Here is a 27,612-nt window from a genome sequence, read left to right on the forward strand (position 1 = left end):
ACTGACAATTGGAATCTTTTTTTTTTTTTTTTGCATATTGTAACCAAAGTAATTCTAATGGGCACCTTTTCCATATTTTCAGAACAAATTAGGTATTTTCTTCTTAAATTAAAAATCATTACTTTTTTATAGTTATCACTTTTAAAACAATTTACCTAGAAAATGTCAATGTATATAAGTAAAAATTATTAGATCACAAATAAAGAATAATGCATTTCACTTGTACCTTCTCCTTTCTAATTAAATAGAATTCTCAAAACATTTTTTTTGTGTTGTGATATAGACTCTCATGCTTTATCCTTAGCTGGCATATTTTTTTTTCCATCGAGTATTCTTTAACAAGAGTATTTTGCTTTGTAAAATGTTATCATTGCTTGAATGTTAAGTGGCTTTGGCTGTGTCTGTGCATGTTTATCCTTTATAGCTGGGTGACCTCAACTCATTAGCGCTCTCCTAATGAGGCCACTGTCCTATGTGCTGTCTATTTGTAGATCCGTGATATTTCTATAATTCTTCAGCAGCTGGAGTCACCTTGCCTCCTAGCAGACTGTCTCACAAATGTATGCTACCGTTAATAAACAAAAAGAATCACATGAAAGAATGTAAGATGAATAAACAAAAAATTGATCTCACCACTTAAATAATTTCCCTAGTCGATGGAAAGCATTATGTCATTAATACTCTTTATTTGTTGCTTCATATTAGGGATTCTTACACAATAGTTTTTGTATAATATACATTATAGCGGCAAGCCCAAATGGCCACTTCACACTTTTGATTATGATACCTATACAAATTTTTAGTATGGATGGCAGTTACACACCTGATTAAATTAATTTTGCCAATATTTTGATGTATTGACTATGTACTAGCAAGCCCATTAGATGCTGTTGGGAATATGATACATTCTAACATTATGTTCTGAGTGAATGCAAGAAAGGAAGATAGAAAGTTCTGTGGGGGACAGAAGGTAGGGTGGGGAGGAGGCTGGAGTTTAGGGTAGGCAAGGAGAGAAGAGACAGAAAAGGCTCCACAGAACAATTCCTATTAGACCTGGAGTTTGAAGGTCCCTTATCATTGGGGCATTTGGGGATGGGAGAGTGGGCATTCTCAAAAGAAAGCAAAGGCACAGGATAAGAAGTTTTATAGCACAACTACTTTGGCTATAACACAGGGCACACAAAGGGAAATACAGTTGACCTTTGGACAACACGGCTGTACAGATCCACTTATATACAGATTTTTTTCAATGAATACAGTACTATAAATGTACTTTCTCTTCCTTATGATTTTCTCAATTACATTTTCCCTAGTTTACTTTATGGTAAGAATTTAATACATAATACGCATAGCACACAAAATATGTGTTAACCACCTGTTCACGCTATCAGTAAGGCTACCAGGCAACTGTAGACTATTAATAGTTAAGGTTTGGGGGAGTCAAAAGTTTCTAGTGTTGAAAGACCTATGACTCTAAATTGAAATTTCCCAGGACAGTGAATGAACACAGACCCGCGTTAATGCCTATCAACATGAAATTTGACATCACCATCTGGAGGGTATCCAGAAAGTGTTCAGAGATTGGGAGAAAGAGGGCATGGGCAAATGGCTGAAAGCTCCAAAGGCATCAAGATGTTCAAAGCAAGGCAAGAATAACCTTGGGAGGCAGCAGAGATGTGACCTCAAAATTCTAAAAGAACATTATTTTCAATATAGCCAAACTAATAATCAAGCATGATGGAAGGATTTCCAGATAAGAAGGACTAAAATTCCACCTTTCATGTACTTCCAGGAAACTACTGGGAAATGTGCACTATAAAAATGATGAGGAAAACAAGACACACAGCTAGGGAAAAAAAGAGGGTAAACCTGAGAGAGGATTAACAACAGAGTCAGGTCACCTGGACCAGACTGGAGCATAAAAAGGGAGGGGGGAAAGGAGCAAAGTCTCCAGAAAAAGAAAATTGATGGGTTATCTGATATTCTGAGCATTTGGAAAATAACATTCATTTGCTAGATCTTGAAGTATTTGGAAAAAAATAGTAAGTATATACAAATCAAGCAAACTACAGGAAAGACAATTATCAAGAGAAACAGGTTGTTTTAAGGAAAGAAATGTAATCACAGCAGATGTGTGATTCACAATGAACAGGACTGGTGTGACCACAATAGTTTAACAGCTGATTATAATCTGACCAAAATCATGATATAACTATATCATAAAGATGGTGGTGGGGGGAGAAGATAAGCTTGTGGAAGAGAGTTAAACTTTTAGAAATTGAGATATAATTGACATTTGACATTAGTTTCAGGTGTACAGTGTAATGATTTAGTGATTATATAAATTGCAAAATGATTGCTACAATAAGCCTCATTAACATCTGTCACTAGGTATAGTGACAAAAATTTTTTTCTTGTGATGATTGCTTTTAACATCTACTGTCTTGGCAACTTTTAAATACCAACACAATATTATTAACTACAGTCACCATGCTGTATGTAACACCCCCCCCCATGACTTACTCATTCTACAACTGAAAGGGTGTACCTTTTTTTTTTTTTTTTTACAAATAGTTTATTGTCAAGTTGGTTTCCATATAACACCTGGAAGGGTGTACCTTTTGACCACCTTCACCCTCTTCTCCCATCTAACCACCCAACCTCTGGCAACCACCAAATCTGTTCTCTGTCTCTACGAACTTGTGTGTTGTTTTGTTTTATTTTGTTTTGTTTTAATTTCTTGAGATTTCACATATAAGTGAGATCATATGGTATTTGTATTTCCCTGACTTCTTTCATGTAGCATAATGCCCTTGAGGTCCGCCCATGTTGTCAAAAAATGGTAAGATTTACTCATTTTTTTATGGCTGAGTAGTATCCCATCATATAGATATTCATATATATATTCACATATATACATATATACACACATATATATGAATATATATATGTCTACATGTGTATACATATATATGTATATATGTATACATACATATGTATGTATATATACATATGTAGACATATATATGTAGACATATATATATATATCACAATTCTGTGTCCATTTACCTATCAATGGGCACTTAGGTTGTTTCCATATCTGCCCATTGTAAATAATGCTGTGGTGAATATGGAGGTACACATGCCTTTTTGAGTTAGTGTTTTTGTTTCTTCAGATAAACACACAGAAGTAGAATTGCTAGATCATACGCTAGTTCTTTTTTACATTTTTTGAGGAACCTCCATACTGTTTTCCACAGTGGCAGCACCATTTTATCTCCCCACTAACAGTGCAGGAGGGTTGCCTTTTCTCCAGATCCTTGCCAACACCTGTTGTCTCTTGTCTTTTTGATAGCAGCCATTCTAACAGATGTGAGGTGACAGCTCATTGTGGTTTTGATTTGTATTTCCCTGATGATAAGTGACGTTGAGCATCTCTTCATGTGCCTGTTGGCCATCTGTTTGTCTTCTTTGGGAAAATGTCTATTCAAATCCTCTGGCCATTTTTAAAAATTGGGTCTGTTTTTTGTTATTGAGTTGTATGAGTTCTTTATATATTTTGGATATTAACTTTTCTTTCATTCAGGAGGCTGCCTTTTCATTTTATTGATGGTTTCCTTTGCCGCCCAGAAGCTTTTTAGTTTGGTGGAGCCCCACTTGTTTATGTTTGTTTTTGTTTTGAGAGCTAACTTCTGATCATTGCTTGGTAACTGGCAGCTCCCACTAAAACCGTATGGCTGGGAACAATTGGACAGTGGGAACAATCTCTCAAGGAAGTTCCCAGACCAAGACTTCTTTCTTGTGATTAGTAACTATTTCTCTCATTTATCTGTAGTCATAACAGATTATTATTCCTTTTGTCATCTTATTGATTTTTTATTTTTTACATCCTACCTTGGCTTTATTTTTAGGTTATTGCCTTAACTTCATTTTTCATTTTTCTTTCCCTAGTACTTCATATGATAACCATCTATTTTAACCCACAAATGGTAACTTTTAGGGCCTAAAAACTTGAAGTTATATTTTTCTAATTATTCATAGCATGAATAAAGCCACATCACTCGATTTCCTAAATGTAAGATAGAAAATGATCATTCATCTGTTTCCACCAACCCTTACCTTGTTCTCATTCCCAGCATCTGTGCAAGAATCTGGTGTGTCAAGCATAATCTTGGCAATGGCCACCTTGCCTTGACCCTGCAGCAGCAGCAGACACTGGAGGCTTATTAGAAATCCAGCTCTCAGATGCATCTCACAGCTGCTGTGTGGAACCTGCTGGAATCACCAGGCCTGCAGGTGATTCACATGCATGCTGAGATTTGGAACGTGCTGCTGTAGAGGCCGGCTTTCCACTTGGATGGGTCAAGGTCATGGATCTTGGAGCTGAAGGTCAGGCAATGGAGGAAGGACCAATAGCATATTGTCTTTTAGTCAAAAGGTTTACTCTTCTTCCAGAGGAAAGTTTAAGCAGCTGGGGTTCTTTTGTTTGTTTGTTTTGTTCTGTGTTTTAAACATGATGCCATGGCTTTCCAAGAACCAAGGCTAAGTACATCTTGGCCTAGAACATTATCAATATAAATTGATCCTCTTTATACACGTGAAACTTTTTTACATTAAATTCTGCTTTTCTTCAATTAAAACAACTGCTCTTTCCTTCTGTTTTCCCCATTTGTCCCAATATATCTTTTATTTTTAAACTCTTTAAGTAGTATTTAGTTTTATATACACAGAGTTTATGTTCAGTTTTTATCCCCACAAACCAATTGGAAAGGTAATTGTCATAGCTGATATATTTGATTTCATGTTTTTCACCTTATTTTGTGCTTCTGACTCACAGCACTTTCTTGCTCTCTCCTCAGCGTTTGTCATTTTAGTATGTAGGCTCTGCTTTGACTACTTGCATCTTGTCCATTGATTTGGAAGGCTTAGACCCAAGGTCCTTGAACTTTTATACACAGTAACTCCAAAATTATTACTTGAGATGTCATGCAGTTTTCAGACTCTTTTCCATAAACTATTTAAACATAACTCTGGATTTAGTGGCTCTTAATTCACACTCTGACATCCTCATTTTGGGGTTCTTAACTTTGCTTTACTTTTTGAGAGTTAAAGCATATACTCAGTAACCCCCTGTATCACAAGTAGGTGGACATTATGCTAAGTCTTTTTTTCCCCCTCAAATGTTCATGCAGCTTGTTATATACATCATGTCTTTTGCTCATATGAACTGGCTGGAATGTACTCAAGGTGTTTCTCTTCTGATTCTCAATGTTGCCTCAGATTCATGTTTGAAAAGTTCTTAAGCCCAGTTATTTTTTATTTCTTAGGGTGTAGCTTTTTCCTCCATCCTTATGTTTGAAGGGCTTTTCTTTGTGTTATAATTTAAGCTTTTTGACACAATATGCCTAGATACGGATCTCTCTTTATTCTTTTCTTTAGACTGCAATATGCTTTTTCTACCTGCAAAATCAGGGATATTTTCTATCTCAGAAAAAAATTTCTTTCAATCACCTCTGTCATTATCATTTCTATTCCCACTGTTTTGATGTTTCCTCTTGGGACTCCCTATAGCTGTTAGTTCCTGTTTATGTCCTGTGTTACCCATTTTATATTCTTCCCCACCTTGTTTTTATAGACTTGGCTTTTCTGAGAGAGCTTCCTAAGGTGGTGGTGTCCACAGTCAATTTGGTGCTGCACAGATGATCATTCTCAATGCCTCCGTGGGGATGTGCATTGTGCTCTGCCGTCTTTAGTCTCCCTGCTCTCACTCAGCACTGGTTTATCTTCGTTTCAGTCTTCTCTTGTGGGTTTCCGCCTCTGTCTCCTAGAAGCCACATTTATCCTTCATCTTGAGGATTTCATGCAAGTTTCTATGGGTTTCTTCTGGATGCTGCACTAAATGTAGCTGCCACTGTTCAAGATATTTCGTTCCTTGTGTGAAGCAGTCTTTTATGAATGGCCCCATGTGGTGGTGTTATTGTTATTATTCTTGCTACTACTGAAGACAGAGATTCCCACAACCACCATTTGTGGTTGCTTTGGCATCTCTTCATCCTCCTGGCCACCATTGGAATCCCCTTCGGAGTTTAATATGCAAAGTTTTTAGAGGTTCCTCCCTGAAATTGCTCTGCTGGAGTTTGGTGGATTTATGTTTTCCTAACTGGATGGAGTGAATGGAAATTTGCAGCCCACAGTTCAGGTTGCTGAGAGAGTTCAGTTCATCCTTGCCTACAAAGGTTTCCAGTTGCTCTCAGCATACGTGCTCCCTTGCCAACCCTGACTACTTTATACTGGTATTTTCTTGGAGCTTCTGACCTAGAAAAACCCAAAAAGGTAGGGAGTAAGGGGAACAACTATAACTGGGTCATAAAGCAGCATAAATGGAATGAGATGTTAGGTGTGTGCTCCTCTGGTTAGTACTGAATGACCCCACCTGGGGTCTTGAACCAAAGACAGAAGGAGAAAGAAAAGTGTCTTCATACCAGTTTTCACATTTCACTAGAGACATTGAATGTGTCCTTATTTATTTTGATCAGTGTTACCAGCCTTGTAATTGACTGACATCAATCCCAGATTCTAGAAGTATATAGGAAGCTCATCCCAGTTCTTACCCTTGCTGGGACTTTATATATTTTGCTTTACTACTATTGATATTAGTTAGAATTCAAGAAAAACTATTCAAAAACTGCTAGCTGGTGATAGTGAGATTAATTTTTGCCCCTGGAAAGAGTCAAACTCATACTAATATATGGCTTGAAAACAAGGTACACACCTCTGTTAATGTGCTATGCCAATTATGTGCATCAGCCTGCTTCTAGATCAATTAGCCTCATTCCAGAATTCACCTGAAAGATTTAGTGTTTTGCACATAATATTTTTTACACTGTTCTGGGACTGTGGATGATCTTACATAATCAGTACTCCTTCATGAGGGAAAAAAAATTTGGCTTTCAGTGATGTAAATAGATGGAAAACAAGCCAAGTTAGATTCAGGATCAGCATATAATAGCAGAAGTCCAGGAAGAAAAGAATGATATCTACCAGAGTAAATTTTGCCTCTAGAAGCTTGAATTATTAATTTCATATATAGTTCATCTTACCTGACAAAAACATGTTTATGGAGTTCTTAATAATGCTTTCACTTGTGAGTGAATTAACTCTCATATGTGTGTACTGGAAATTTTGCCCTTAGAACACATCACTTCTCTTTTAACTCACTTAAATATCTCTAAAATGCAGATCAAACAAAAGTAAAAATCGGTTCACATTGGTCTGCAATGCTCTCTGCTTTGGTATGTTTTAATTGTCAACAGTATATCAAAATATCACTTAGAAACTCTCTTTCTGCCCATCAGTGTTTTCAAAGGAGATATGAGTGAAAAAGCCCCGAGAAGACAGTGATTCTAATGAGATCAGTTTCTTTTAAAGAAAAGAACAGACTTCTGGATGCTGCTGCTATCCTGCTTGGGTCAGGAAGTGAAGGATCATGTACTGTAAAGATAGTTCCTGGGAAGAATGTCCTGGGCCTTTTTATTTGTCAATAAAACTTGTAGAAAATGTGGCATTTTAACTAGAATTTAACATATTCAAAAATTGTGAGCTGTTAGAATCAATCACATTTGGAAACGTTTTTATATAACTCAGGGTTGTATATCCTTCTTGAAGAACTTCAGAGATGAGCCCTTCACTCCACTGATGATGCATGAGGGGAGAGGAAACTGCTTTAAAGTGTCATGTCTCTCTCCATGTTACTTTTCACAGCAGGTCGCCTGTCCTTTCGCCAGGTTTTACTTCTGTGTCTCGGGGGAGAACTGGAGTGGTCAGTTACAGATCTCTTACCAAAACAAATCTCAAAAACATGACAGCAAATTTCAGGGTTGGTTCCTTTCCAACAGAGACAGCAGAACAGTCTCAAATCTAGCATTCTAATGATGCCTGATCCAAATCACTAAAAAGGTCACCATGGATAAGACTGAATAATCCAGGTGTGAGGAACGACCCAGTGTTGAACCATTCAGTTCTTGTTTTGGTCAAAGTGCATGGCAAGGGTACCTTTGAGACAGTGAGGGTGGGGTTCCCCCAGATGCTAGGAGACTAAGCAGGGGACTGTCAGTCATTCCGGGAGGTCCTTCCTCCTGGACCAGGGAATGAGGCAGAGCGGCCTGGGGCAGCTGTGGCTACAAAGCGGTGGGGTATCCCTGGCCAGGAGGTGCTCGGCGCCACCCCTCTGCTTTCTGTGAGCAGCAGCGGAGTGCAGATGGACAACAGGGGACACAGAGCACGGGGCGTGATGGTGAATGGTGGAGACCTGGCCACTCAGACCTGAGAGGCCAGCCGTCCCCACCTGGAGTCCCGTCCCTGTACAATGGCTCTATTATAAGGGTCAACGGCTGCTGTGGAGCAACTTGAGGAAACTGGACCCCAAGCAACTTCGACCTCGTTTGGGAGCCATTACAGGCCATCCCAGGAGTGCAAATCTCAGCAATGCTTTGGGAGGGGGCTGTTTTCAGCCAACTTGTCCAAAGAGACTCATGCCTAGAGAATCTGGCCATAGAAAGAAAGCATTTCATTGTATAAACAAAGAGATGAAGTCAATGACAGGGTCACTCTAGAATTTCCCTATATTACAGGTAAAAAATTTCAAATATTTAGTAACGGTAATTCTTCTCCATTCCAGACTTTTTTCCCTTAAAACTGTGAATCCTACTACCTAAAAGCAACTACACATGATTGGGTTTATATTGCAATTTAAAAATTAGGGATGCCATTTTAAGAGAACTTGGAAGTTAGTTGGTGGTGTTTAATACAAAGATACATACCTGACTTCTGCAAGTATACATTAATGTTAATGCTTGTGTCATTACTGGGAAGCATTTTAAATTAGTATAAACCCCATGCAATTTAGCTTATTTATGTGGTGAGGCTTTGGTGCAGTATCAGTAATGGGATATAGTAGATTCGGGATGTCTGGTCCTGTAAGTCAATTTATAAAATTCCCGCAAAACCTGGGGAAAGCGTCAGTCTGTTGTGTTTATTGCTTAATTAGCAAGTTGTCAAAAAGCGGCACCTTATAAGCTGAATGATGCTTTTTCACCTCTTCACTTACTTTTTATCGGGATAACGAGCTGTGGAATGACAGGAAGAATCTTGCTCCCCCCGTGTTCCAGCATGTCATGGATTCCTTGCCGAGCAAAAAACTCGTAGGGAAATGTCATTTCACAGAGCCCCTCAAAAAACAGAGGCAAATAATGATGGAAATCCAGCTTCTCAATTTCTACCTGAAAGGAGAGAGAAGAAATGCAAGGTGAAGACACCAGTGAGGCACAGCATGGCTGGACCAGCTAGGAAGCTGTCAGCCCCCTCAGGGGGGCACGTTCTCCAGGACTCTGGGAAGGTTTATAAAGCGACTCATCTCACAACCTGAAGTGCATCTCTGTGTCTTTATTCTATGAGCAAGGGGGTCACAATCACTGCCCTTCACATTTTAACAGGTTAAAAACCATACGTCATCGACACTGGGAGCATTTTAGTGTTTGTTTTGGGGTTCTTCCTTAATACTTTACTCTTCGGCACAAATGCAATATTGAAAAGGATTCAAGAAGTCCATCGCACGTATGTTGAAAGATATGTGTAAAAGTAAAATGAAAAAAAAAACAGTTGAAAAAAGATTAGCATCTGAATTTCTAATAAGAATCTAACAGAGACTGCACATTAATATATTCTCGTGAAATGTATCTTTTCGGGACCTGGCAAGTGTGAGAACGAGGGATAAAATACGATTGTGTGAATGGTCCCTGGTGTCTGCAGGACAAACGGAATCTTGGTCCTATCAAGACATCTCAAAATCAAAAGACCCCAGGCTCTCTAGCCTGCCTCATCTGGGAACAGGGATATATCACTTTTTCCATTGTTGCATTTTTTCACCCTCAATGACAGCTCCATGCCTTCTTGTCCTGATCTTTGCAATAATATGCAGCACCAATGGGGAAGAGAAACAAAAATCCTGGGCTTGAGAAGAGCTATGATGTGTTGGGAGCTGCAGGAGATTTGTTGTAGCTCAGGTCCTTCACTGTCTAGAGTATCCATGACCTGGCTTGCTACTTGCGAGCTGACAGAAGGGATGGTGATATCATGAATGGAAAGAAGCCAACAGACTCAGAATGCGGACCCAATACATTTATAGAGCAAAGGATACAGCATTTCCAGTAAAAGGTGCACATTCCCCGTGCCTTCAAGTCCTTATGAATGTACCCAACTTCCTATGATCACCTTGTAATTAAATGAGGGGCAACCAAGACCTTAGAGCAACCACCTTCTCCATTAGGGGTTTTTTATACTTCCCAGCTGTCTCCCAGCTTTCTGGAGTCTGCAGACACATACCTGCCTGTCCCTGGAAACAAGTAACTGGTAACCCTCCCGCCATATTTCCAAGTGTCCACCGTAGATCTGGGTAAATCAAGTGTCCTGCGGTATCCCAAGTGAGAGGTCTCTCTCCAGTCTGCTCATGGACCACCCAGCCAACTAGGGATATAGGGGTCAGGAGTTGAATGTTCAGATGTCCTCTTGGAATTGACCTTGGAAAATGGATCCCAAAGGGAGGTTTATACAGACATCAATTTTATTTTATGTTCCTTGTATATTCATCGAATTTACTGTAGTCACACTAAAATTTTATGGAATACATATTTAATCCTAACCTTCTCAAGGATTTTTGTGTGTTTGAAGACATTTTGGAACACTATTTTGTACAATTAAAAAAATTGCTACATCATTCAGCTTCTAAAAGGTACAATGCTATTATCTATAATTTTACACTGTAGCCTAACTTCTTAATAATACGTCATCTGTACTTTATTTTTTCTACATTATTGATGTTTTTCTAAATCTATTTTAGCCCATTGTCACATTGTACATATGTCTCCTAAAAATAGCAAATTATTAAATTTTGTACTTTAATGTTACCTAAGGCTTTTTCTTTATTTTAATACATTAGGCTATTCACATTTATCGCCATTTAGTTTTATTTCTGTCATCTTATTTTTTGGCCCTTGGTTGTGGTTGTTGCTTTACATTTATTGTTTCTTTCTCTTTTGCAGGTTTTTTAAAATGTAGATTTTTTTTTTTTTACTCACTTGTTCTTCTGCAATGATGTGAAAGATAAGAACACCCTGTTTAAATATTTTATTGTGGCTATCTCATGTCTTTTTCAAATGTTTTTAAACAAATTTATGTCACTTAGAGAAGCAAATTAAAAATCTCCTACTAACATTGTTGACATGCTAAACTTTTCCCTTGGAATTCTGTTGCTATGTTTCTTTGTATGGTTTGGGGCCACAATACCAACAACATTAACAACAACAATGGTAAAAAAAAAAATTCCATGTTTCTGATATGGGAAACTATTGTAAATACTTATGTGTATCAGTTCTTTTGATCCTCATAACAACTCTAAGAGGTAAGGATTATCAGTATCTCAATTTTCAGCTGGATACACTGAGGCATTAAGAGGTTCAATAACTTGCCTAAGGTCTGCAGCTAGTAAGAGGGGTTGCTGGGATCTTAACCTAAGCCCTCTGGCTGCAGACATGACACTGCCTCTTAGGCTATGTTGTTAGGCATATTGAGATTCAGTATTATTATTATCTCCTGGTGATTGTTCCATTTATCCCGATGTCTCCATCCCCTTTATCATTACTAATGCAGGCTGTCTTAGTCTACTCAAACACTAATATTGCCGTAACTGGTTTGTCTACTGTATCTTTTTTATCCACCTTCCTTTCTTCCTCTGACATTATGTTTTAACAGCATCTTTTCTGAGCAGCTTAAAGCTGCATTTTTTTCTTTTTTTTTGTTCCTTCCCATTTCACAGTATGTCTTAAAATAATAAATATTGAGCACACACGATTTTTATTCTCAGAAGTTTTAAAAAGTAAGAAAGAAAAGCAATGGAATAAAGAATAAAAGAGAGACAGAGAGAAAGAAGCAATTAAGGGCAGAAAACTTGAATGAAAGGCTGAGGGAGAGAAATTGAGAAAGAAAAGATTACCTCTAGGTTTCTAACTACGAGATCACTGACCACAGCAGTTCATTTCTACCAGAAATTCTTTTCCTGTGAGTTCTTCTTCTGACCCATTTGTCAATTAGCTGGCATATCTGATATCATTGTAGATCTGTTGCCTTAATGGTATAATAACTTGCCGGTATATTTTGAGATCAGAAACTACTTGAAATAGTATAGATATTTCTCTGTTTTGCTACAGGGTGAATTTTTTGTATATAACTTTATTTACTGCTTGAATATCTTCTAGGGTTCTTCTTTTTATTATATTGTTTTGGGTGAAGAATGTGGCCTAGGCCTTGGGAAATCCTCTGAATTTCCATTTTCAAACAGGAGATATCATGTGTGTTCTGTTTAATATGTCTGACTTTGCTTTGATGTACTTTTCTTTTTTTGAAGAGGCTTCTGCCAGCCTCGCACCATTTTCAGTTGTCCACGATAAAGGTGTCTGTGCTTCCTCACTCCTGTTCTCTCTTCAGCCCACCTGTCTACCATTCCACTGCAGGTGTGTCTTCCCAGATCACCAGTGACCTTCATGTTGTCTAACCCTCAAGTCTCTTTTCTGTTCTCATTATATGACACACTTGACCCTGGGCCTCCTGACACCATACCGCTAGCATTGGGGGCCATCCTTGATTTCCTTCCTTCAAGTCTTGTATTCAGTCCATCATCTTCCAGTTGATTCTATCTCCAAGCAGATCCTGATTTCATTTCCTTTTCTGCCATTTTGCATACTCCCTGCTTAGTCTAAGCGATCAGCTCACTGCAACCAATAATTTCCTTGTCTCCACTTTTGCCTTCCTATTTCCATTCTCCACACTCCTGGGTCCTGATGTCTGGTTGTTCCTGACTCAAGTCTCAACAGGGCCTCCCTGATCTGTCCCCCGGTGCTGCTGCTTCACACCATCCTTCTGCAAAACTGTCCCCTGGCACCATACAGACCAGCCTCATTTGTTGCTCCTTAGAGGCAGTCTTTAAAAGCTCTGCTCCCCTTCTCTCCAGACCTCTGGGCTGTTGGCAACTCCTTGTATCTAGATTTCAGTTCAGTGAGACCTTCTTTCCACTGCCGACCAACCCTGTTTGATTTGCTAGGTACACTTTATCATATACTCATTGCAGTTTTCCAAGTTGTTTTAAGTTCTTCATTGCCTGAAAGGCATTTGAAAGGCACATAAGAAGTGAATACTCAAGAAGCATGTGTTGAATTTCAATTCTGACCTTTTGAATCTGTCCTCTGTGCTAACTCTTTGAAAGGAGACACAGCTAAGGGAACAATGGCCAGATGATGAACGGCCATCTCTGGAGTCGAGACCAAGGACCACAGCAGAGTGTGTGGAGGGCCCGGTGTTGACCACTGGCCTCGTAGCCTGATGGGGCCTGTAGGTTTCCATGGGTTTATATTTTCTACAATGTTATCTATTCTACAAATAAAATGCTATGTTTCCCCCATGAGGACTACAGTGATTATTTACATTTTAGGAATTTTATGAGTATTTTAATAGGCAATCAGGATGGTTTGCTTCTTGGTGTTTCTATTTACCCTCATTTCACTAGAAATCATTCAGGGATTAATTTGCTGTTCTGTTTACTTTTAAAATGTTGGAAGGAAAAGTTTCCATTTTCCACAGTATCATCAAACAAACATATTTACATATGTCTATAATTAATAGATTGATAATAATAAAATTCTTTTTAAAAAAATCTGGATGTTGAGAACAATGCAAGATGAAAACCAAAATTTATAAAAAAGATACATGAGGACATGGTGACTACTCTCCCTTAGGTTCTTCTAAATCAATAGTTTCTTTTGTTCATTTATATTTACAAAAGGCCATTTATGCACCCTTTATTTAGCAACAAACCTTTTCTTTAGTTATATAAAGAATTTTGGTCTGAGGATAATTAGTTTTAATGACATATTACACTTTATGGTTCTTTAATATTACTATAAAAATAGTAGTTTTCAAACTTTCACAAAACTTTGGAAACTTTCTTCAATAGTTGTTCAAGAAATCCAGAATTAAAAGAAAGGTGTTTGAAGTCCAACACAGAACATGGGTCATTTTAGATACACCAGGTAAAATTACATGGTAATATACTGATCGATGATTACTTGGACACTCATTCCAGAAACATCAATTAGTTTCACTCACAGAATCTCTCTCTTTAAAATTTATATATCATAACATTTTAAAGATCACACAGTACTCACAAGTTATCTCTAAATCTTAGAGTGACCTTTGGTCAAAAGCAATAAAATTCCAACTTTACCTGGTCTATCATATATAACTTTTTATCCCCGTAACAAATGTGTAAGGTAGTAATGATATACTGAAAGGTCAGAAACACAGTGAGGTTAATAATTTTCATTATAAACCCAAATTAGAAACTTATTCTTACACTTTCCACAGCTTTGCTTCAATTAGCAAATGAAATATAATTGGAAATACCTGTTATTACAACTCCTATAATAAGAACCAAGGATCTTGCTTAAAAATCACAAACTATTCTGAAAGAGTATAATTATCTATTAATATATTATGATTTCATTTGGACTTACTATAGCATTTCTAAAACAAAGCTTTAGCTCCACTGTTGCTTCTTGAGGAGGCTGTTGAGTTATTGAAAGAGGTTTTACAAGTTACACAGGCATTACGCACTCTCTTGTAGACCGTGGAAGTTAACATATTTCAAACATGGGTGTACTTTTTCAAATGCATGTCGATGTGGTTATGATGAATAACTGAAATAATGTTAAACTTTTTTCAATGATGCTGAATATACAATTAAAATTATGTATAGATACATGAATTTTTAATGCAAAAGTAAGATTTCTTAGCATGAAAAATGCTCTTTAATGTCAAAAAAAGAAGACCTCACACAAGCCTAATGTGGATCCTTAAACTGCTACAAAGTCTAAAAGACACCAAAATGTGTTCAATGCAAAGTTGATTTCAGGAAATCCTCAGATGCTAGACCTAAAGACAAAACCCAAGGGTCACAGACGTAATGCCATGTGGCTCAAGAGAATATCAGATACAGACCAGATTGCAAGACTGGGACTGAGGTGTTGATGTCTCCAGAGTCGAGGCAAACGGGGCATTTGGTGAGATAAGGGATAAGCTGAGACTCCTGCCTGTAACCGGAACCCTAGAAGGGCTGCCTTTGTGAAAAGGGGACCAGAAAGTCTCTCCATATATTATGGAAACAGAAAGGAAGCTTGTGGAAAGAGAAAGAGAGCTTGATGTGTGACAAAACTTTTGATGGGAAAGATCTCCTTTGAGAGAGAGAAACCCAAAGGGAAATGCAAAGTCATGGAATTAAGGAAAAAAGATTGTTCACAGACCCTGGGAAGGAAACTTCTGGCGCCCAGAAGCAAACCAAAAGTGTTAAGACTTGTGCTATCTAGGTGCATAGGGCTGCCCCAGAAAATGCAACCCCAGTAACACTTCCTTCCATGATGGTGATGGAGCCAACCATAAGGAAGACTAAATAGGCCAGTGAGCATGGGAATGAGATCTGGAACTAGCAACTAGAAATTACAGACTAAATCTGAAGAGAATTTTTTAAAATGCTCAAAATGTAGAATATTTCTTTTTTTAGGAAAGAACTAAATAAAATTTCTGAAGACTATAAGAACATCATTAATGTAAGGATCCAGTCATTGGTTAATAGGTTGACCACAGATGAAAAGAGAAGGAGGGGTCTGGGTCACGGAACCTGGAAGGCCAACGCAGAGGCCGCACAGGAAGCCGCCCCCTCGGATGCTCCCACACATGACTCAGGGGAGTTCCAGGGAGACAGGAAAGGCAGTATTTGGAGAAATCATGCCTGCACATCTTTTGTAATTGAAGAAAGATGTGCATCTTCAGACTGAAGGTGCAAATCTGGACACTTTTCAGAAAAACTATAAAATTCCAAAGTCAAAGAAAACATTTAAAAGCATCTAGAAACAAAAGACAGACTACATATAAACGATCAAATTTAAACTTGACATTACACTTCTCATTAATGAATTAGAAGCCACAAGACAGGGTAATACTCCCTCCACATACTGAAAGAACAATCTTTAGTGCCATACTTGGCTGAACCAGGATGCAAGGTAAAGGCAAACTAAATGGATCTGACCAAGATGGAGAGTTCTGTTTGTTTGTTGTTTTAACCCAGAGATCATCATCTGGACTGAAGAACAAGATGTACTAAAGAGTAGGGGCACCTGGGTGGCTCAGTCGGTTAAGCGTCTGACTTCGGCTCAGGTCATGATCTCACAGTTCCTGGGTTTGAGCCCTGCATTGGGCTCTGTGCTGACAGCTCAGAGCCTGGAGCCTGCTTCAGATTCTGTATCTCTCTGTCTCTCTGACAGATGCGGCAAAGCATTTGATGAAATCATTCATTAAAAAATAAAAACTTGGGGCATCTGGGTGGCTCAGTTGGTTGACCATTCAACTTCAGTTCAGGTCATGATCTCGCAGCTCATGGGTTCGAGAAAATACCCCCCGCCCCCACCATCGCTGGGCTCTGTGCTGACAGCTTGGAGCTTGGAGACTGCTTTGGATTCTGTCTCCCTCTCTCTGACCTTCTCTCTCTCTCTCTCTCAAAAATAAATAAACATTTAAAAAATTTAAAAACAAATAAAAACAACACAAAACTTACAGGTGAAACTTTGTGGTGAAACTTTAGGAACATTCTCATTAAGGTGAAATCCAGGGAAAGGAGATGAGGAGACTGTTATCATGTCAACATTGTACTGGACATTCTAGCTAATGAAGAAAATAAAATAAGTATGGATATTGGCAAGGAAGAAACAAAACTCTTGTTATCTGAGGATGATTTAGTTACCTACATAGAATACCCAGAGAATCTATAAACAAGTTTAATTAGGAAGAAATTCAGAAAAATTACTGCATAAAAGATTAGCACACTAAAAATAATAGCATTCTCATAGAATGCTAAAAACTACATAGAAAATATTTTTTAAAATATTCACAATAGCAAGAAATGAAGCAAACAAACCCTTAAAGAGAACAGTCAATGCATAAGACGTTTATGGAGACGATGATGAAAGGTTATTGATAAGCACAAATGGAAGGCTGACTCAGTGTTCTATGAACAAATGAGTATATTGACTATACTTCTGGATGGGCAGACTCAAACTTAAAAAGATGGTGAGTCTGTCCGGTTTAATTTTTTTTAATGTTTATTTATTTTTGAGAGAGAGAGAAAGACAGAGTGTGAGTGGGGGAGGGGCAGAGAGAGGGAGACACAATCTGAAACAGGTTTCAGGCTCTGAGTTGTCAGTACAGAGCCTGATGCAGGGGTTGAACCCATGAACCTCGAGATCATGACCTGAGCTGAAGTCGGATGCTCAAGCAACTGAGCCCCCCAGGAGCCCCAGAGTCTGTCCAATTTAATCTATGAAGCCTGGAGTGTCTTAGTGACATGTTGGGACCACATTCCAAGCAGTTGCAGAGTGAGGACTGGAGCTCAGTGCTTCCTTCCTTTGACCTGCTCACCTTTTTTTCAGCATCTTGATGGCTTGCTGCTTTATTACCAATAGCAAAGGCTCTGTCTAGCTGAAAGGTATTAATTGCTGAGTAACAAATCTTGGGAATGGAGAATGGAGAATCAAATTATTTTATGGAATAACCTTATTTTAAGTTTCTGTCAAAAATGCTAACAAGACAGCTAAAGGTCAGTTGTAAGCACATCTCGAATTTATGCACACTTAACCTTTATTATCCAGGAATTGTATGTTCCTGACTGCAGCAGTTGGTGAGTGATACTTTCAAGTGTAATAAATAAGAAAGAAACAATCCCTTGTTCTATAGCTTTGAACATTCCCACCCTTTGTCACCTGCCATAAAGTTAAAGGATTTACTAAAAACTTAAAAATAGCATTTTTTAAACCAACAGGGCATAAAAGGGGCAAAATATATACTAATATACATCTTCAAAGTTTCTCTTTCCTTTATCACATTTCTACATAATGCTAAAAACAGCATAATTTTGTCACAGGTAGAGAGAAGATACTTACATTTGGTGATAACGAGTGTTAATAATCGAATTGAGAAGCAAGAAATGGATGATAGACCTGGAAAGTTCTGCAGTTTTAGAAGCTGGGACAGAGTTAGAAACACATCACTTGTGGCGTTTACCACAATTACCACCAGTGCTAATTGAAAAACATGGCGTTAATTTATAAAAACAGTCCTTGAATTAGATAATGTACTGTGAACGTTAATACACTCAGCCAAAGGAGTAGAATTCAGGAGGTTTGGAAAGGATGAATTCAGGTGAAGTTAATGTCAGGAAGCAATTTTAGGAAAAAGATTGTTATGATGGCAATATTGACTGCCTCTTTTATCCACATGCACTTTTTCTATGCATGTATTTTTCAGGGATTAGATACAAATTTATTAAAGTTCTTGAAACTCATGAGTTCTTATATTTCTTAGTCAATTTCACCTAAAAAACTAAAGCAAGAAATATAGTGAATAGCTTATGCTATAGTGCTGTGTCAAATGTCAGGGAGAGATGGGGATATTAGTGGGTAGGAAAAAGATGAGATATATGACTTCTCATAAATGAATAAATGAATTAGTGTGTCTGCCTTTACAGAGAGTAGCTTGGGTTTGGAATTAGGGAGATCAAGGTTCAAACCCATCACTTGCATGTACTGAGCTCCATCACTTTCAAACTCTGTGATTAGTGGATAGTTACTGTGCTTTTCTGGGCCTTAGTTCACTTTTTGTAAACAGATAGCAAATTCCCAGGGTGATCACAAGGATTAAATGATATTAGTTCCCTCTCTAGTGTCTTCAAAAAATGATAGACTCACAAAAAATTAAGTAAAATTTCAAAGTAGTACACGCTAAAATGCTAAATGAGAGGTACATCCCAAGGGTATATAGGAAAACGCCCTGGCTCAGAGGAACTGGAGATAATTAAGGGCTGGAGTGAATAAGAAAAGTTTCACTGGAGAGGTGGATCTTGCTGAGCCTTGCAAGGAGGGACGCAGCAACAACATGCAGGTGAGAACTGGACACAACATCATCAAGAGAGAGTGCTTAGTTCAGTCATGGGTAATGTCGGGGAGGAGGAAGGCGCCTTCTGCCATCCACTGAACACTTCAGACATAAGGAAAATGGGATGGTTTCCAAGTAAGGGGCTCACATGACTGGATACCATTTAGGAAGGAACAGCCTAGCGTTTATTCATCCTGCATAGCTGAAGTTTTATACACATCGGGCAGCATCTCCCTCCCAGTCCTTAGGGACCACCTTTCTCTTCTCTGCTTCTACATGTTTGACTATGTTAGATTCCTCCTATAAGTGGAATCATCCATTATTTGTCCCTCTGTGTCTGGCTTATTTCACTAGCATAGTTCCTCAAGTTTTCTCCATGTTGTCACATATGGTACGATTTCTCTCTTTTAGCTTTTTGAGAACCCTCCATATTGTTTTTCACAGCAGAGACACCGTTTTACATTCCCATCAAGAGCATACAGGGTTCTCTTTTCTCTACATGCTCCCCAACACGTGTTAGCTTTTGGTAATAGCTATCCTAACAGTCCTAACGGGTGTGAGGTGGTTTTTCTTGTTGTGGTTTTTATTTGCATTTCCCTGATGATTAGTGATGTTGAGCACCTTTTCATATACCTGTTGACCATTGTAGGTCTTTCTTGGAGAAGTGTCTATTCAAGTCTTTTGCCCATCTTTAAATCAGGTTATTTGTTTCTTTACATTTGAGCTACAGGATTTCCTCATATATTTAAGGTAGTAACTCCTTATCAGATTTGCAAATATTGTCTCCTGTTCCATAGATTGCTTTTTCTTTTGTTGTTTCCTTTGCACTGCAGAAGCTATTTAGTTTTGATTTTTAGTTCCATTTGTCTATCTGTGCTTTGGTGTCATATCCAAGAAATCATTGTCAAGGTCAATGTTAAGAAGGCTTTCCGCTATGTTTTCTTCTAGAAGTTTTAAAGTTTCAAGTTTTATCTTTAAATCTTTAATCCAGTGTGTGTGTGTGTGTGTGTGTGTGTGTGTGTGTGTGTTAACAGAGTATAACCAGACTGTGGAATACAGGATAACTTAGAAAGAACAAAATACAGAAGTAAATGTCTAGGTGTAGAATCATCAGCTAACAGTATAGCAGAGGACCTGAATTGTGGTGTTGACCTAGAAAGTAGGTTGAAAACGACAGGAGAAGGAGAAGAAGAATGTCAGAATACTTTACAGGATTGGATGATACAGGATTGGATGATTGATGGACCTGGGAGAATAAAGAACTTGATGGAATCTATGTCATGGCTTGGTTTCCAACAAGGGAAGCAAGTGAAATGGCATTGGTGTTGCGAAGAGGCTGTATTACCGGCCATAAGTTCAGTTTCAGATGTAAACTGGGAGACTTCCAGATGGAGGCACCTAAAGATGTAAGATACGCATTTTGGGTTTTGGAAATAGGGTGGTACTGGTGACGTAATTTGCAGAGTCATTTCAGAAATGCCATGGTCTCGTAATAGCATGAACCGAGCCTGCGAGGACTCCCCCATCAGGAAGACAGAAGAAGCAGAGGACTTGGTGGGCAGGGAGCTAAGAGTGTCATGGAAGACAACTAGTGTTCATGGACTTTGCTCTAAGGATGATCATGGCTTGAATGCCCTGCTAACCTGTCACAGGGGAAACAAACGGTAATTATTGGAATATGAAAACTGACAAGGTATATGAAATTGGGCACGTCAACAAGAACACAAGGCAGGTACTAATTGTTTTGTGGCAATATAAAACCAATTTTTTCCCCAGTAGCATAGGAAAATTTACAAAGGAATTTGAACCAATGCATGAAGAGAGAACTAGTGTCCCCGCTTAGAAATACCGTGTTTCTCTCTCCCATAAGCTTGCGTCATGCTACACCTAAGAATGGGCTGGCCAACCTTACGGTCTGTGACCCCAGTCTTCACTGCATGCAGCACTGCCAGAAGCAGGCAAGGAGACCTGGAAAGACCCTACTGTTAAAAATATCTCCACAGATTTATCAATTAAAGTTTGATTGAATATCTTTTGAAAACCAAAATACCTTTTGGCATGCTTCATTTGCATGCTGTTTATATCCTGTGGTAAAACTAAAATTAGAACATTGAATTGCTCCTCTCCAAGTGCTGAAAGAATTGGACTGTGTCACTGGTAAAAATGGAAAGAAAGGGAGGTAATTCGGGTGCCTGGAGCGTTCCGAGGAGGTGGTCATAGATGGAGGGAGCCGATGTGGAAGGTGTGAGGAGAGATACCACCAAACCACTAAAAGGCATGTCCATCAGCTTGGTCACATGTCAGCATGTGTCGGGCAAGTTGCTAACATGTGCTGTGGATTCTCAGTAAGGAGACAGTGCAAAGGGTCCTGGCTCCAGAGTCTTACTCCTTCCTCACTAGTGGATGGATGGGGCCAAGCCATTCAGGCCCTCTATGCCTCAGTTTCCTTCTCTGCAAAATAGGACAACAGTGCCTACCTACCTCTTAGGGAATGTTGTGAGCTAGAGCGTAAAAAAGGCCAAGAACAGTGCCTGGGTAATACAGGGAACAATAGATGTGAGCCATAAAACAGCCGCCAAAGAGCTCTCTTTGGTTTTCATTATTGAGTTACGTCTCTGCGAACTGCAGTTATCAGTCTACTTCCTCTATGTTTACCACATTCTTTACATTTTAATTTGTTCCCTTTGTAGAGAGAAAAAGGGTCTTCTTTTGGCTATGCCAACATTTTCTTAAACAGTCTGGTCCTGCTGTCATTCTGTCTAAAGTGATTGAAGAACAGAGGTCATTTGTGAAGGACACAGAACACGGAGCCCAGAGAGCTCACAGGTTAAAGCGGGGCACACATCAACGTGGGCCAGTGGCTCAGGGGACTTTCAAGTAGGTCAGGATATCTTTATAGAGAACGACACCTTCTTTTTGAGTTTGCGTGGTAGAACAATAAATCAAGGGGATAAGAACATAAAATGTTGAAAATCTCATCTTTATTAAAGTGACATGGTACTTTGTAAAATGTATTCTATTTGAGTTTGACAATAAGATTGTTTATCAAATGAAAACAAAGGTGCAAATTGGCTGGTTAAGTAAGAGCACATAAAATTATTGATACTGCATTTATCAGCTAAAACCTCTGCTAATTTTTTAATGAAAACTATTATCCATCTCATAGAATCTCTGCCTTGGCCTTGGGCCACGTAACTAAGTGTACTGCTTTTGTAGAAAATGTGATATTTTAAAAATCAAGCTATTTTGACATTTGAGATTTGTATACCAATGACACATGGGAAAATATATATTCTGTACACCAGGCTGTAATTCTGGAAACAAGCATCATCTTAAATCACAACATCAAAGCCGAGTCTTGAAAATGTCGCAAAGCTTCCTTTGTCATGAGACAGAAGTTCTTAGTGTGGAGCACGAAGAGTATTTCTCTCAAGTCGGTGAAGGTTACAGAGAAAATTCAAAACCACATGGACTGAAAGGGCCATTCTCATGCCGCTCATTACACAATTTCGGGATGTGTATCTCTCTTCTTAAAATAAACCCTGCCTTTTTCACGTCTGCTATGACCATTTCTCTAGAGAAGATGAAGCATTGCTCCTTAGGATTTTCCCTGCAATCCCGCTCTATCTCTAAAGTTTTTGTACCTCCTGTTCTCTTTGCCCTCAGGCTCTCTGGACTTTGTGCTTACTGACTTGTTACTAATTTCACGTGGCCACTTGTGCAAATAATGCGATGCCATCCTGTTTCAGCTGCAACAAAGTTTAGGACGATATGTGTGGATGTTCCCTGCGGGGAGGCGCTGTGTTTGGCTGACCTGGTATCACCTGCGTCCTCTGAGTCTGAAAGATCTGCTGAATGAATGGATTGGTTTTGGTGGGGGAGTAAATCAAGCACTCTAAGGTGATGGTTGCTGAATTCTTACATCATTGTAAACATACATGGTCAACTGAAGTACCTGATGTGCAAAATATTTCAAGTTTATTAAGAACTTGGGATATATTAGGCAAATGCAAACCATTATTTTACTGCCACACTTAAAGGGATCTAATGGTGTTCAAGTGTTTTCAGTTTCCTTTGGGCCCAGCTCAGAAAGCCTCCTTGTTCTCTCGGGAGAAAGAAATCGTGGCCGCACTTCTGCATTTGCAGGGCCTCTAAAGGGCATTTGTTGTGCTTATATATTTGCTTACATTCTATCATCCTTACTAAATCGTGAGCTCTGGATGCCATGACCCAACCATTTTGTCTGGTCTGTCACATTTCATCTTCATTCCTGGTGTGTAGGCCATTTGTATTTGTTGAATGACTGAATCAATAGGGCAGATTCTCAAATGATCCCTCCACATCAAGCTCTCTCCTGGTGTGTCCAGGCTTCTGAGTGCAGCCAGACTCTCCTTCAAAAAATTATTCTGTCTAGAGATCAGGAACACGACAGGGATGTCCACTCTCACCACTGTTGTTTAACATAGTGCTGGAAGTCCTAGCATCAGCCATCAGACAACAAAAGGAAATCAAAGGCATCAGAATTGGCAAAGAGGAAGTCAAACTTTCACTCTTCGCAGATGACATGATACTCTACATAGAAAACCCGACAGACTCCACCAGAAGCCTACTAGAACTGATCCAAGAATTCAGCCAAGTTGCAGGGTACAAAATCAACGTACAGAAATCGGTTGCATTTTTATACACCAATAATGAAGCAACAGAAAGAGAAATCAAGAAACTGATCCCATTCACAATTGCACAAAAAACCATAAAATACCTCGGAATAAACCTAACCAAGGATACAAGAGATCTGTATGATGAAAACTATAGAAAACTTATGAAGGAAATTGAAGAAGACACAAAGAAATGGAAAAACATTCCATGCTCATGGATAGGAAGAATAAATATAGTTAAGATGTCATTACTACCTAAAGCACTCTACACATTCAATGCAATTCCAATCAAAATTGCACCAGCATACTTCTCAAAACTAGAACAAACTATCCAAAAATTTGTATGGAACCACAAAAGACCCCGAATAGCCAAAGTAATACTGAAAAATAAAACCAAAACGGGAGGTATCACCATCCCAGACTTCAGCCTCTACTACAAAGCTGTCATCCTCAAGACAGTATGGTATTGGCACAAAAACAGACACATAGACCAATGGAACAGAATTGAGAACTCAGAAGTGGACCCAAAAGTATACAGCCAACTGATCTTTGACAAAGCAGGAAAGAATATCCAATGGAAAAAAGACAGCCTTTTTAACAGATGGTGTTGGGAGAACTGGACAGCAACATGCAGAAGAATGAAACTAGATCATTTTCTCACACCATGCACAAAAATCAACTCAAAATGGATAAAGGACCTGAACGTGAGACAGGAAACTATCAACACCCTAGAGGAGAAAGCAGGAAACAACCTCCTTGACCTCCACCGCAGCAACTTCTTACTTGACACATCCCCAAAAGCAAGGGAATCAAGAGCAAAAATAAACTGTTGGGACCTCATCAAGATTAAAAGCTTCTGCACAGCCAAGGAAACAACCCAGAAAATTAATAGGCAACCAACGGAATGGGAAAAGATAGTTGCAAATGACATATCAGATAAAGGGTTAATATCCAGAATCTATAAGGAACTCACCAAACTACACGCCCGAAAAACAAACAACCCAGTGAAGAAATGGGCAGAAGACATGAACAGACACTTCTCCAAAGAGGACATCCAGATGGCCAACAGACACATGAAACGATGCTCAGCATCCCTCCTCATCAGGGAAATACAAATCAAAACCACACTGAGATACCACCTCACGCCAGTCAGAGTGGCTAAAATGAGCAAATCAGAGAACTCTAGATGCTGGCGAGGATGTGGAGAAACGGGCACCCTCCTACACTGTTGGTGGGAATGTAAACTGGTACAGCCCCTCTGGAAAACAGTGTGGAGGTTCCTCAGGAAACTAACAATAGAACTCCCTTATGACCCAGCAATAGCACTGCTAGGAATTTACCCAAGGGATACAGAAATGCTGAGGCATAGGAGCACATGTACCCCAATGTTCATAGCAGCACTCTCCACAATAGCTAAAACATGGAAAGAGCCTAAGTGTCCATCAACAGATGAATGGATCAAGAAGATGTGGTTTATCTATACCATGGAATACTACATGGCAATGAGAAACAATGAAATCTGGCCATGTGTAGCAACATGGATGGACCTTGAGGGTGTTATGCTGAGCGAAATAAGTCAGGCAGAGAAGGACAAATATCATATGTTTGCACGTATAGGAGGATTAGGAGGAACTTGACGGAGGAACAAGGGGGAGAAGAAGGGGGGAAATGGTGGGGGAAAGGGAGAGAGGCAAACCATGAGAGACTCTTGAATGCTGACAAAAACTGAGGACTGATGGATGTGGGGGGGAGTGGGGGATGCGCATGGAGAAGGGCACTTTGGGGATGAGCACTGACTGTTATGTGGAAACTAATTTGACAATAAACCATTTGTAAAAAAAAAAATCAATAAGAAAAAAAAATTATTCTGTCTATTTTACTCGTCTTCCAAATGTCCTTTGCCAGGTGGATCCAGGGTATATCCCGAACTTATCACCATGGTAAAGAATCTGTCCCCAAATTCCCTTTCCAGGTTAATGTTCTGACATTTTGCTCCCACAACCTAGGTTCCAATTATACCAAATACCTTATTCTTTGCCGAAAATGTCCTACTTTCATGGAGTACATTTCCATTTGGCTTATCTATAGTCATCTAATGGTAGTGAAGAGTGTAGATTTTGGAGCCTAAATCCCAATCCTGTCCTTGCCTCTGCCACTAAAGTACCTGCATGTCATTAGACAAGTCACCTCAAAGCCATTAGTGCGGATGATAATAGCAAATGCTTCAACTGTCTGTTGTAAATAATACATTAGTTTGTTCATGCAGACCATCTAGGACACTGTCAGGTGCATCATCATCATTATCATTATCACTTGGCTTTACTACAGTAGCATCGGACACATTGTAGTACAATCCTATGGTGACTATTAGAAGTGTGCTCAAATATTTACCCATTTAGTGATATGAACTAGATCACCTGCTGCCTTTTCGGTTGGAGTAGGGAAGCGGGAGGAAGGAGGAAGGTAAAGAGCAGGGAAGGGGCTATAGAAATAGGGAGGATGGGGAGATGGAGAACTGTCAGCATTAGAGCCCCAGAACCCCCCACTCAGAATGGAAGCCTTGTGTGTGTCTGTGGAGGTGCGCGTGCCTGTGTAGTTGCACATGGGTGTGGAGGTGCGTGTGGGTGTGCAGTTGCACGTGGGTGTGCTGTAAACAACTAGAGAGTGCTGGGGGACATTCTAGGGTGCATGAACATATTGGTAAATAATAGTGGTGCCAGCTGCATTTGTCTCCTTAGACACAGCCCAAGGAAGTTTCAAACCACAGTGGAGACTGGAAGTGACAGTCAAAGCTAGAGACAGGCTAGTAGACACAGGTGAATCTCAGCGGCACCCTTGTAAGCCAGCCACCAAGCTTCAGAAGCAGCCATTAGGGGTGCCCGGGTGGCTCAGTTGGTTGAACATCCAACTCTTTCCACTCAGGTCATGATCTTATGACTCGTGAGTTCCAGCCCTTGCTTGGGATTCTCTCTCTCTCTGCTCCTCCCATGCTCATGCGCTCTCTCTCTCTTTCTCTCTCTCTCAAAAAAAATTAATTAAAAAACATTAAAAAAAAAAAGAAGAAGAAGCCATGAAGCATCATTGGGGCCAAGAGAATAGCCAAGGACCAATTCCCACCGTGGAGTCCTCCACCAGAGTCCCACAGCCAAGAACCTCGTGAGATGACCAACGAGCTCAACTGAATGTCTGGGGAAGTGACGAGCAAAGGCAATATGAGGTTGTGGGTGCTCCAATGTACCTGTAAGAGGCCATCTACACTTCCTCCCTCATCCTGGTGATACCAGCTGGGAAGGAGAGAAAGGAGGAAGGGAAATGAAACACTGAGACAGGATCAGTTTCAAATGCTTCTCTTTCCCTCTTCTCCCACCTCCCGGATCTCATGATGGAAATGGAATCTCTAACGTAAGAAAAGAACAATTCCAGACAAGAAAGAAGATTACAGTGTTTTACACACAGGAAGCATTTATTCTCATCACCACTCAGTACCTCTCTCCACATGTGCAGATGCACATATGTACACATGCACACACATGCAGTTTATAATCTGCCTCTCTTTCTAGGACTGTCTCTCTATGTCTGTTTGACACCTGACCCAGAGGTCAGCATGTCACAGGATCTGTCCCATAGACCATGATAGATGGATGGGTGGGTGGGGAAATGAGCAAATAAATGAATGAATAAACTACTTTTTTATTAATTTACTCCATCCTCTCTGGACCAAATGTCCTATATTTTAGGGTGTTTTTTTCCTGGGAATTTCTGCAAAATATGTCAAGTAAGTATTGGCTTCAGACCTCCTGGATTTAGTCATCTGGGAGCAACGTGTCATTTTGCATGACTTTAAATCATTCATTTCAATCCCCTTTTGATTCAC

The 27,612-nt window shown here is 39.4% G+C and overlaps 1 protein-coding gene across 2 annotated transcripts in view; it reads right to left on the minus strand.

Annotated features, from left to right (window-relative positions):
• The window catches only part of PACRG (parkin coregulated), a 489,147-nt gene that overhangs the window by 217,687 nt on the left and 243,848 nt on the right, over positions 1-27,612 (minus strand). For both annotated transcript variants that reach the window (XM_039257451.1, XM_039257450.1), the window contains exon 3: positions 9,107-9,278. In XM_039257451.1, coding sequence (XP_039113382.1) covers positions 9,107-9,278 — 172 coding nt within the window. The remainder of the gene's footprint in view (positions 1-9,106; positions 9,279-27,612) is intronic.

This window comes from Hyaena hyaena, unplaced genomic scaffold (assembly GCF_003009895.1).
Source record: "Hyaena hyaena isolate Hyena2069 unplaced genomic scaffold, ASM300989v1 scaffold_617, whole genome shotgun sequence".
Lineage (NCBI taxonomy): Eukaryota > Metazoa > Chordata > Mammalia > Carnivora > Hyaenidae > Hyaena > Hyaena hyaena.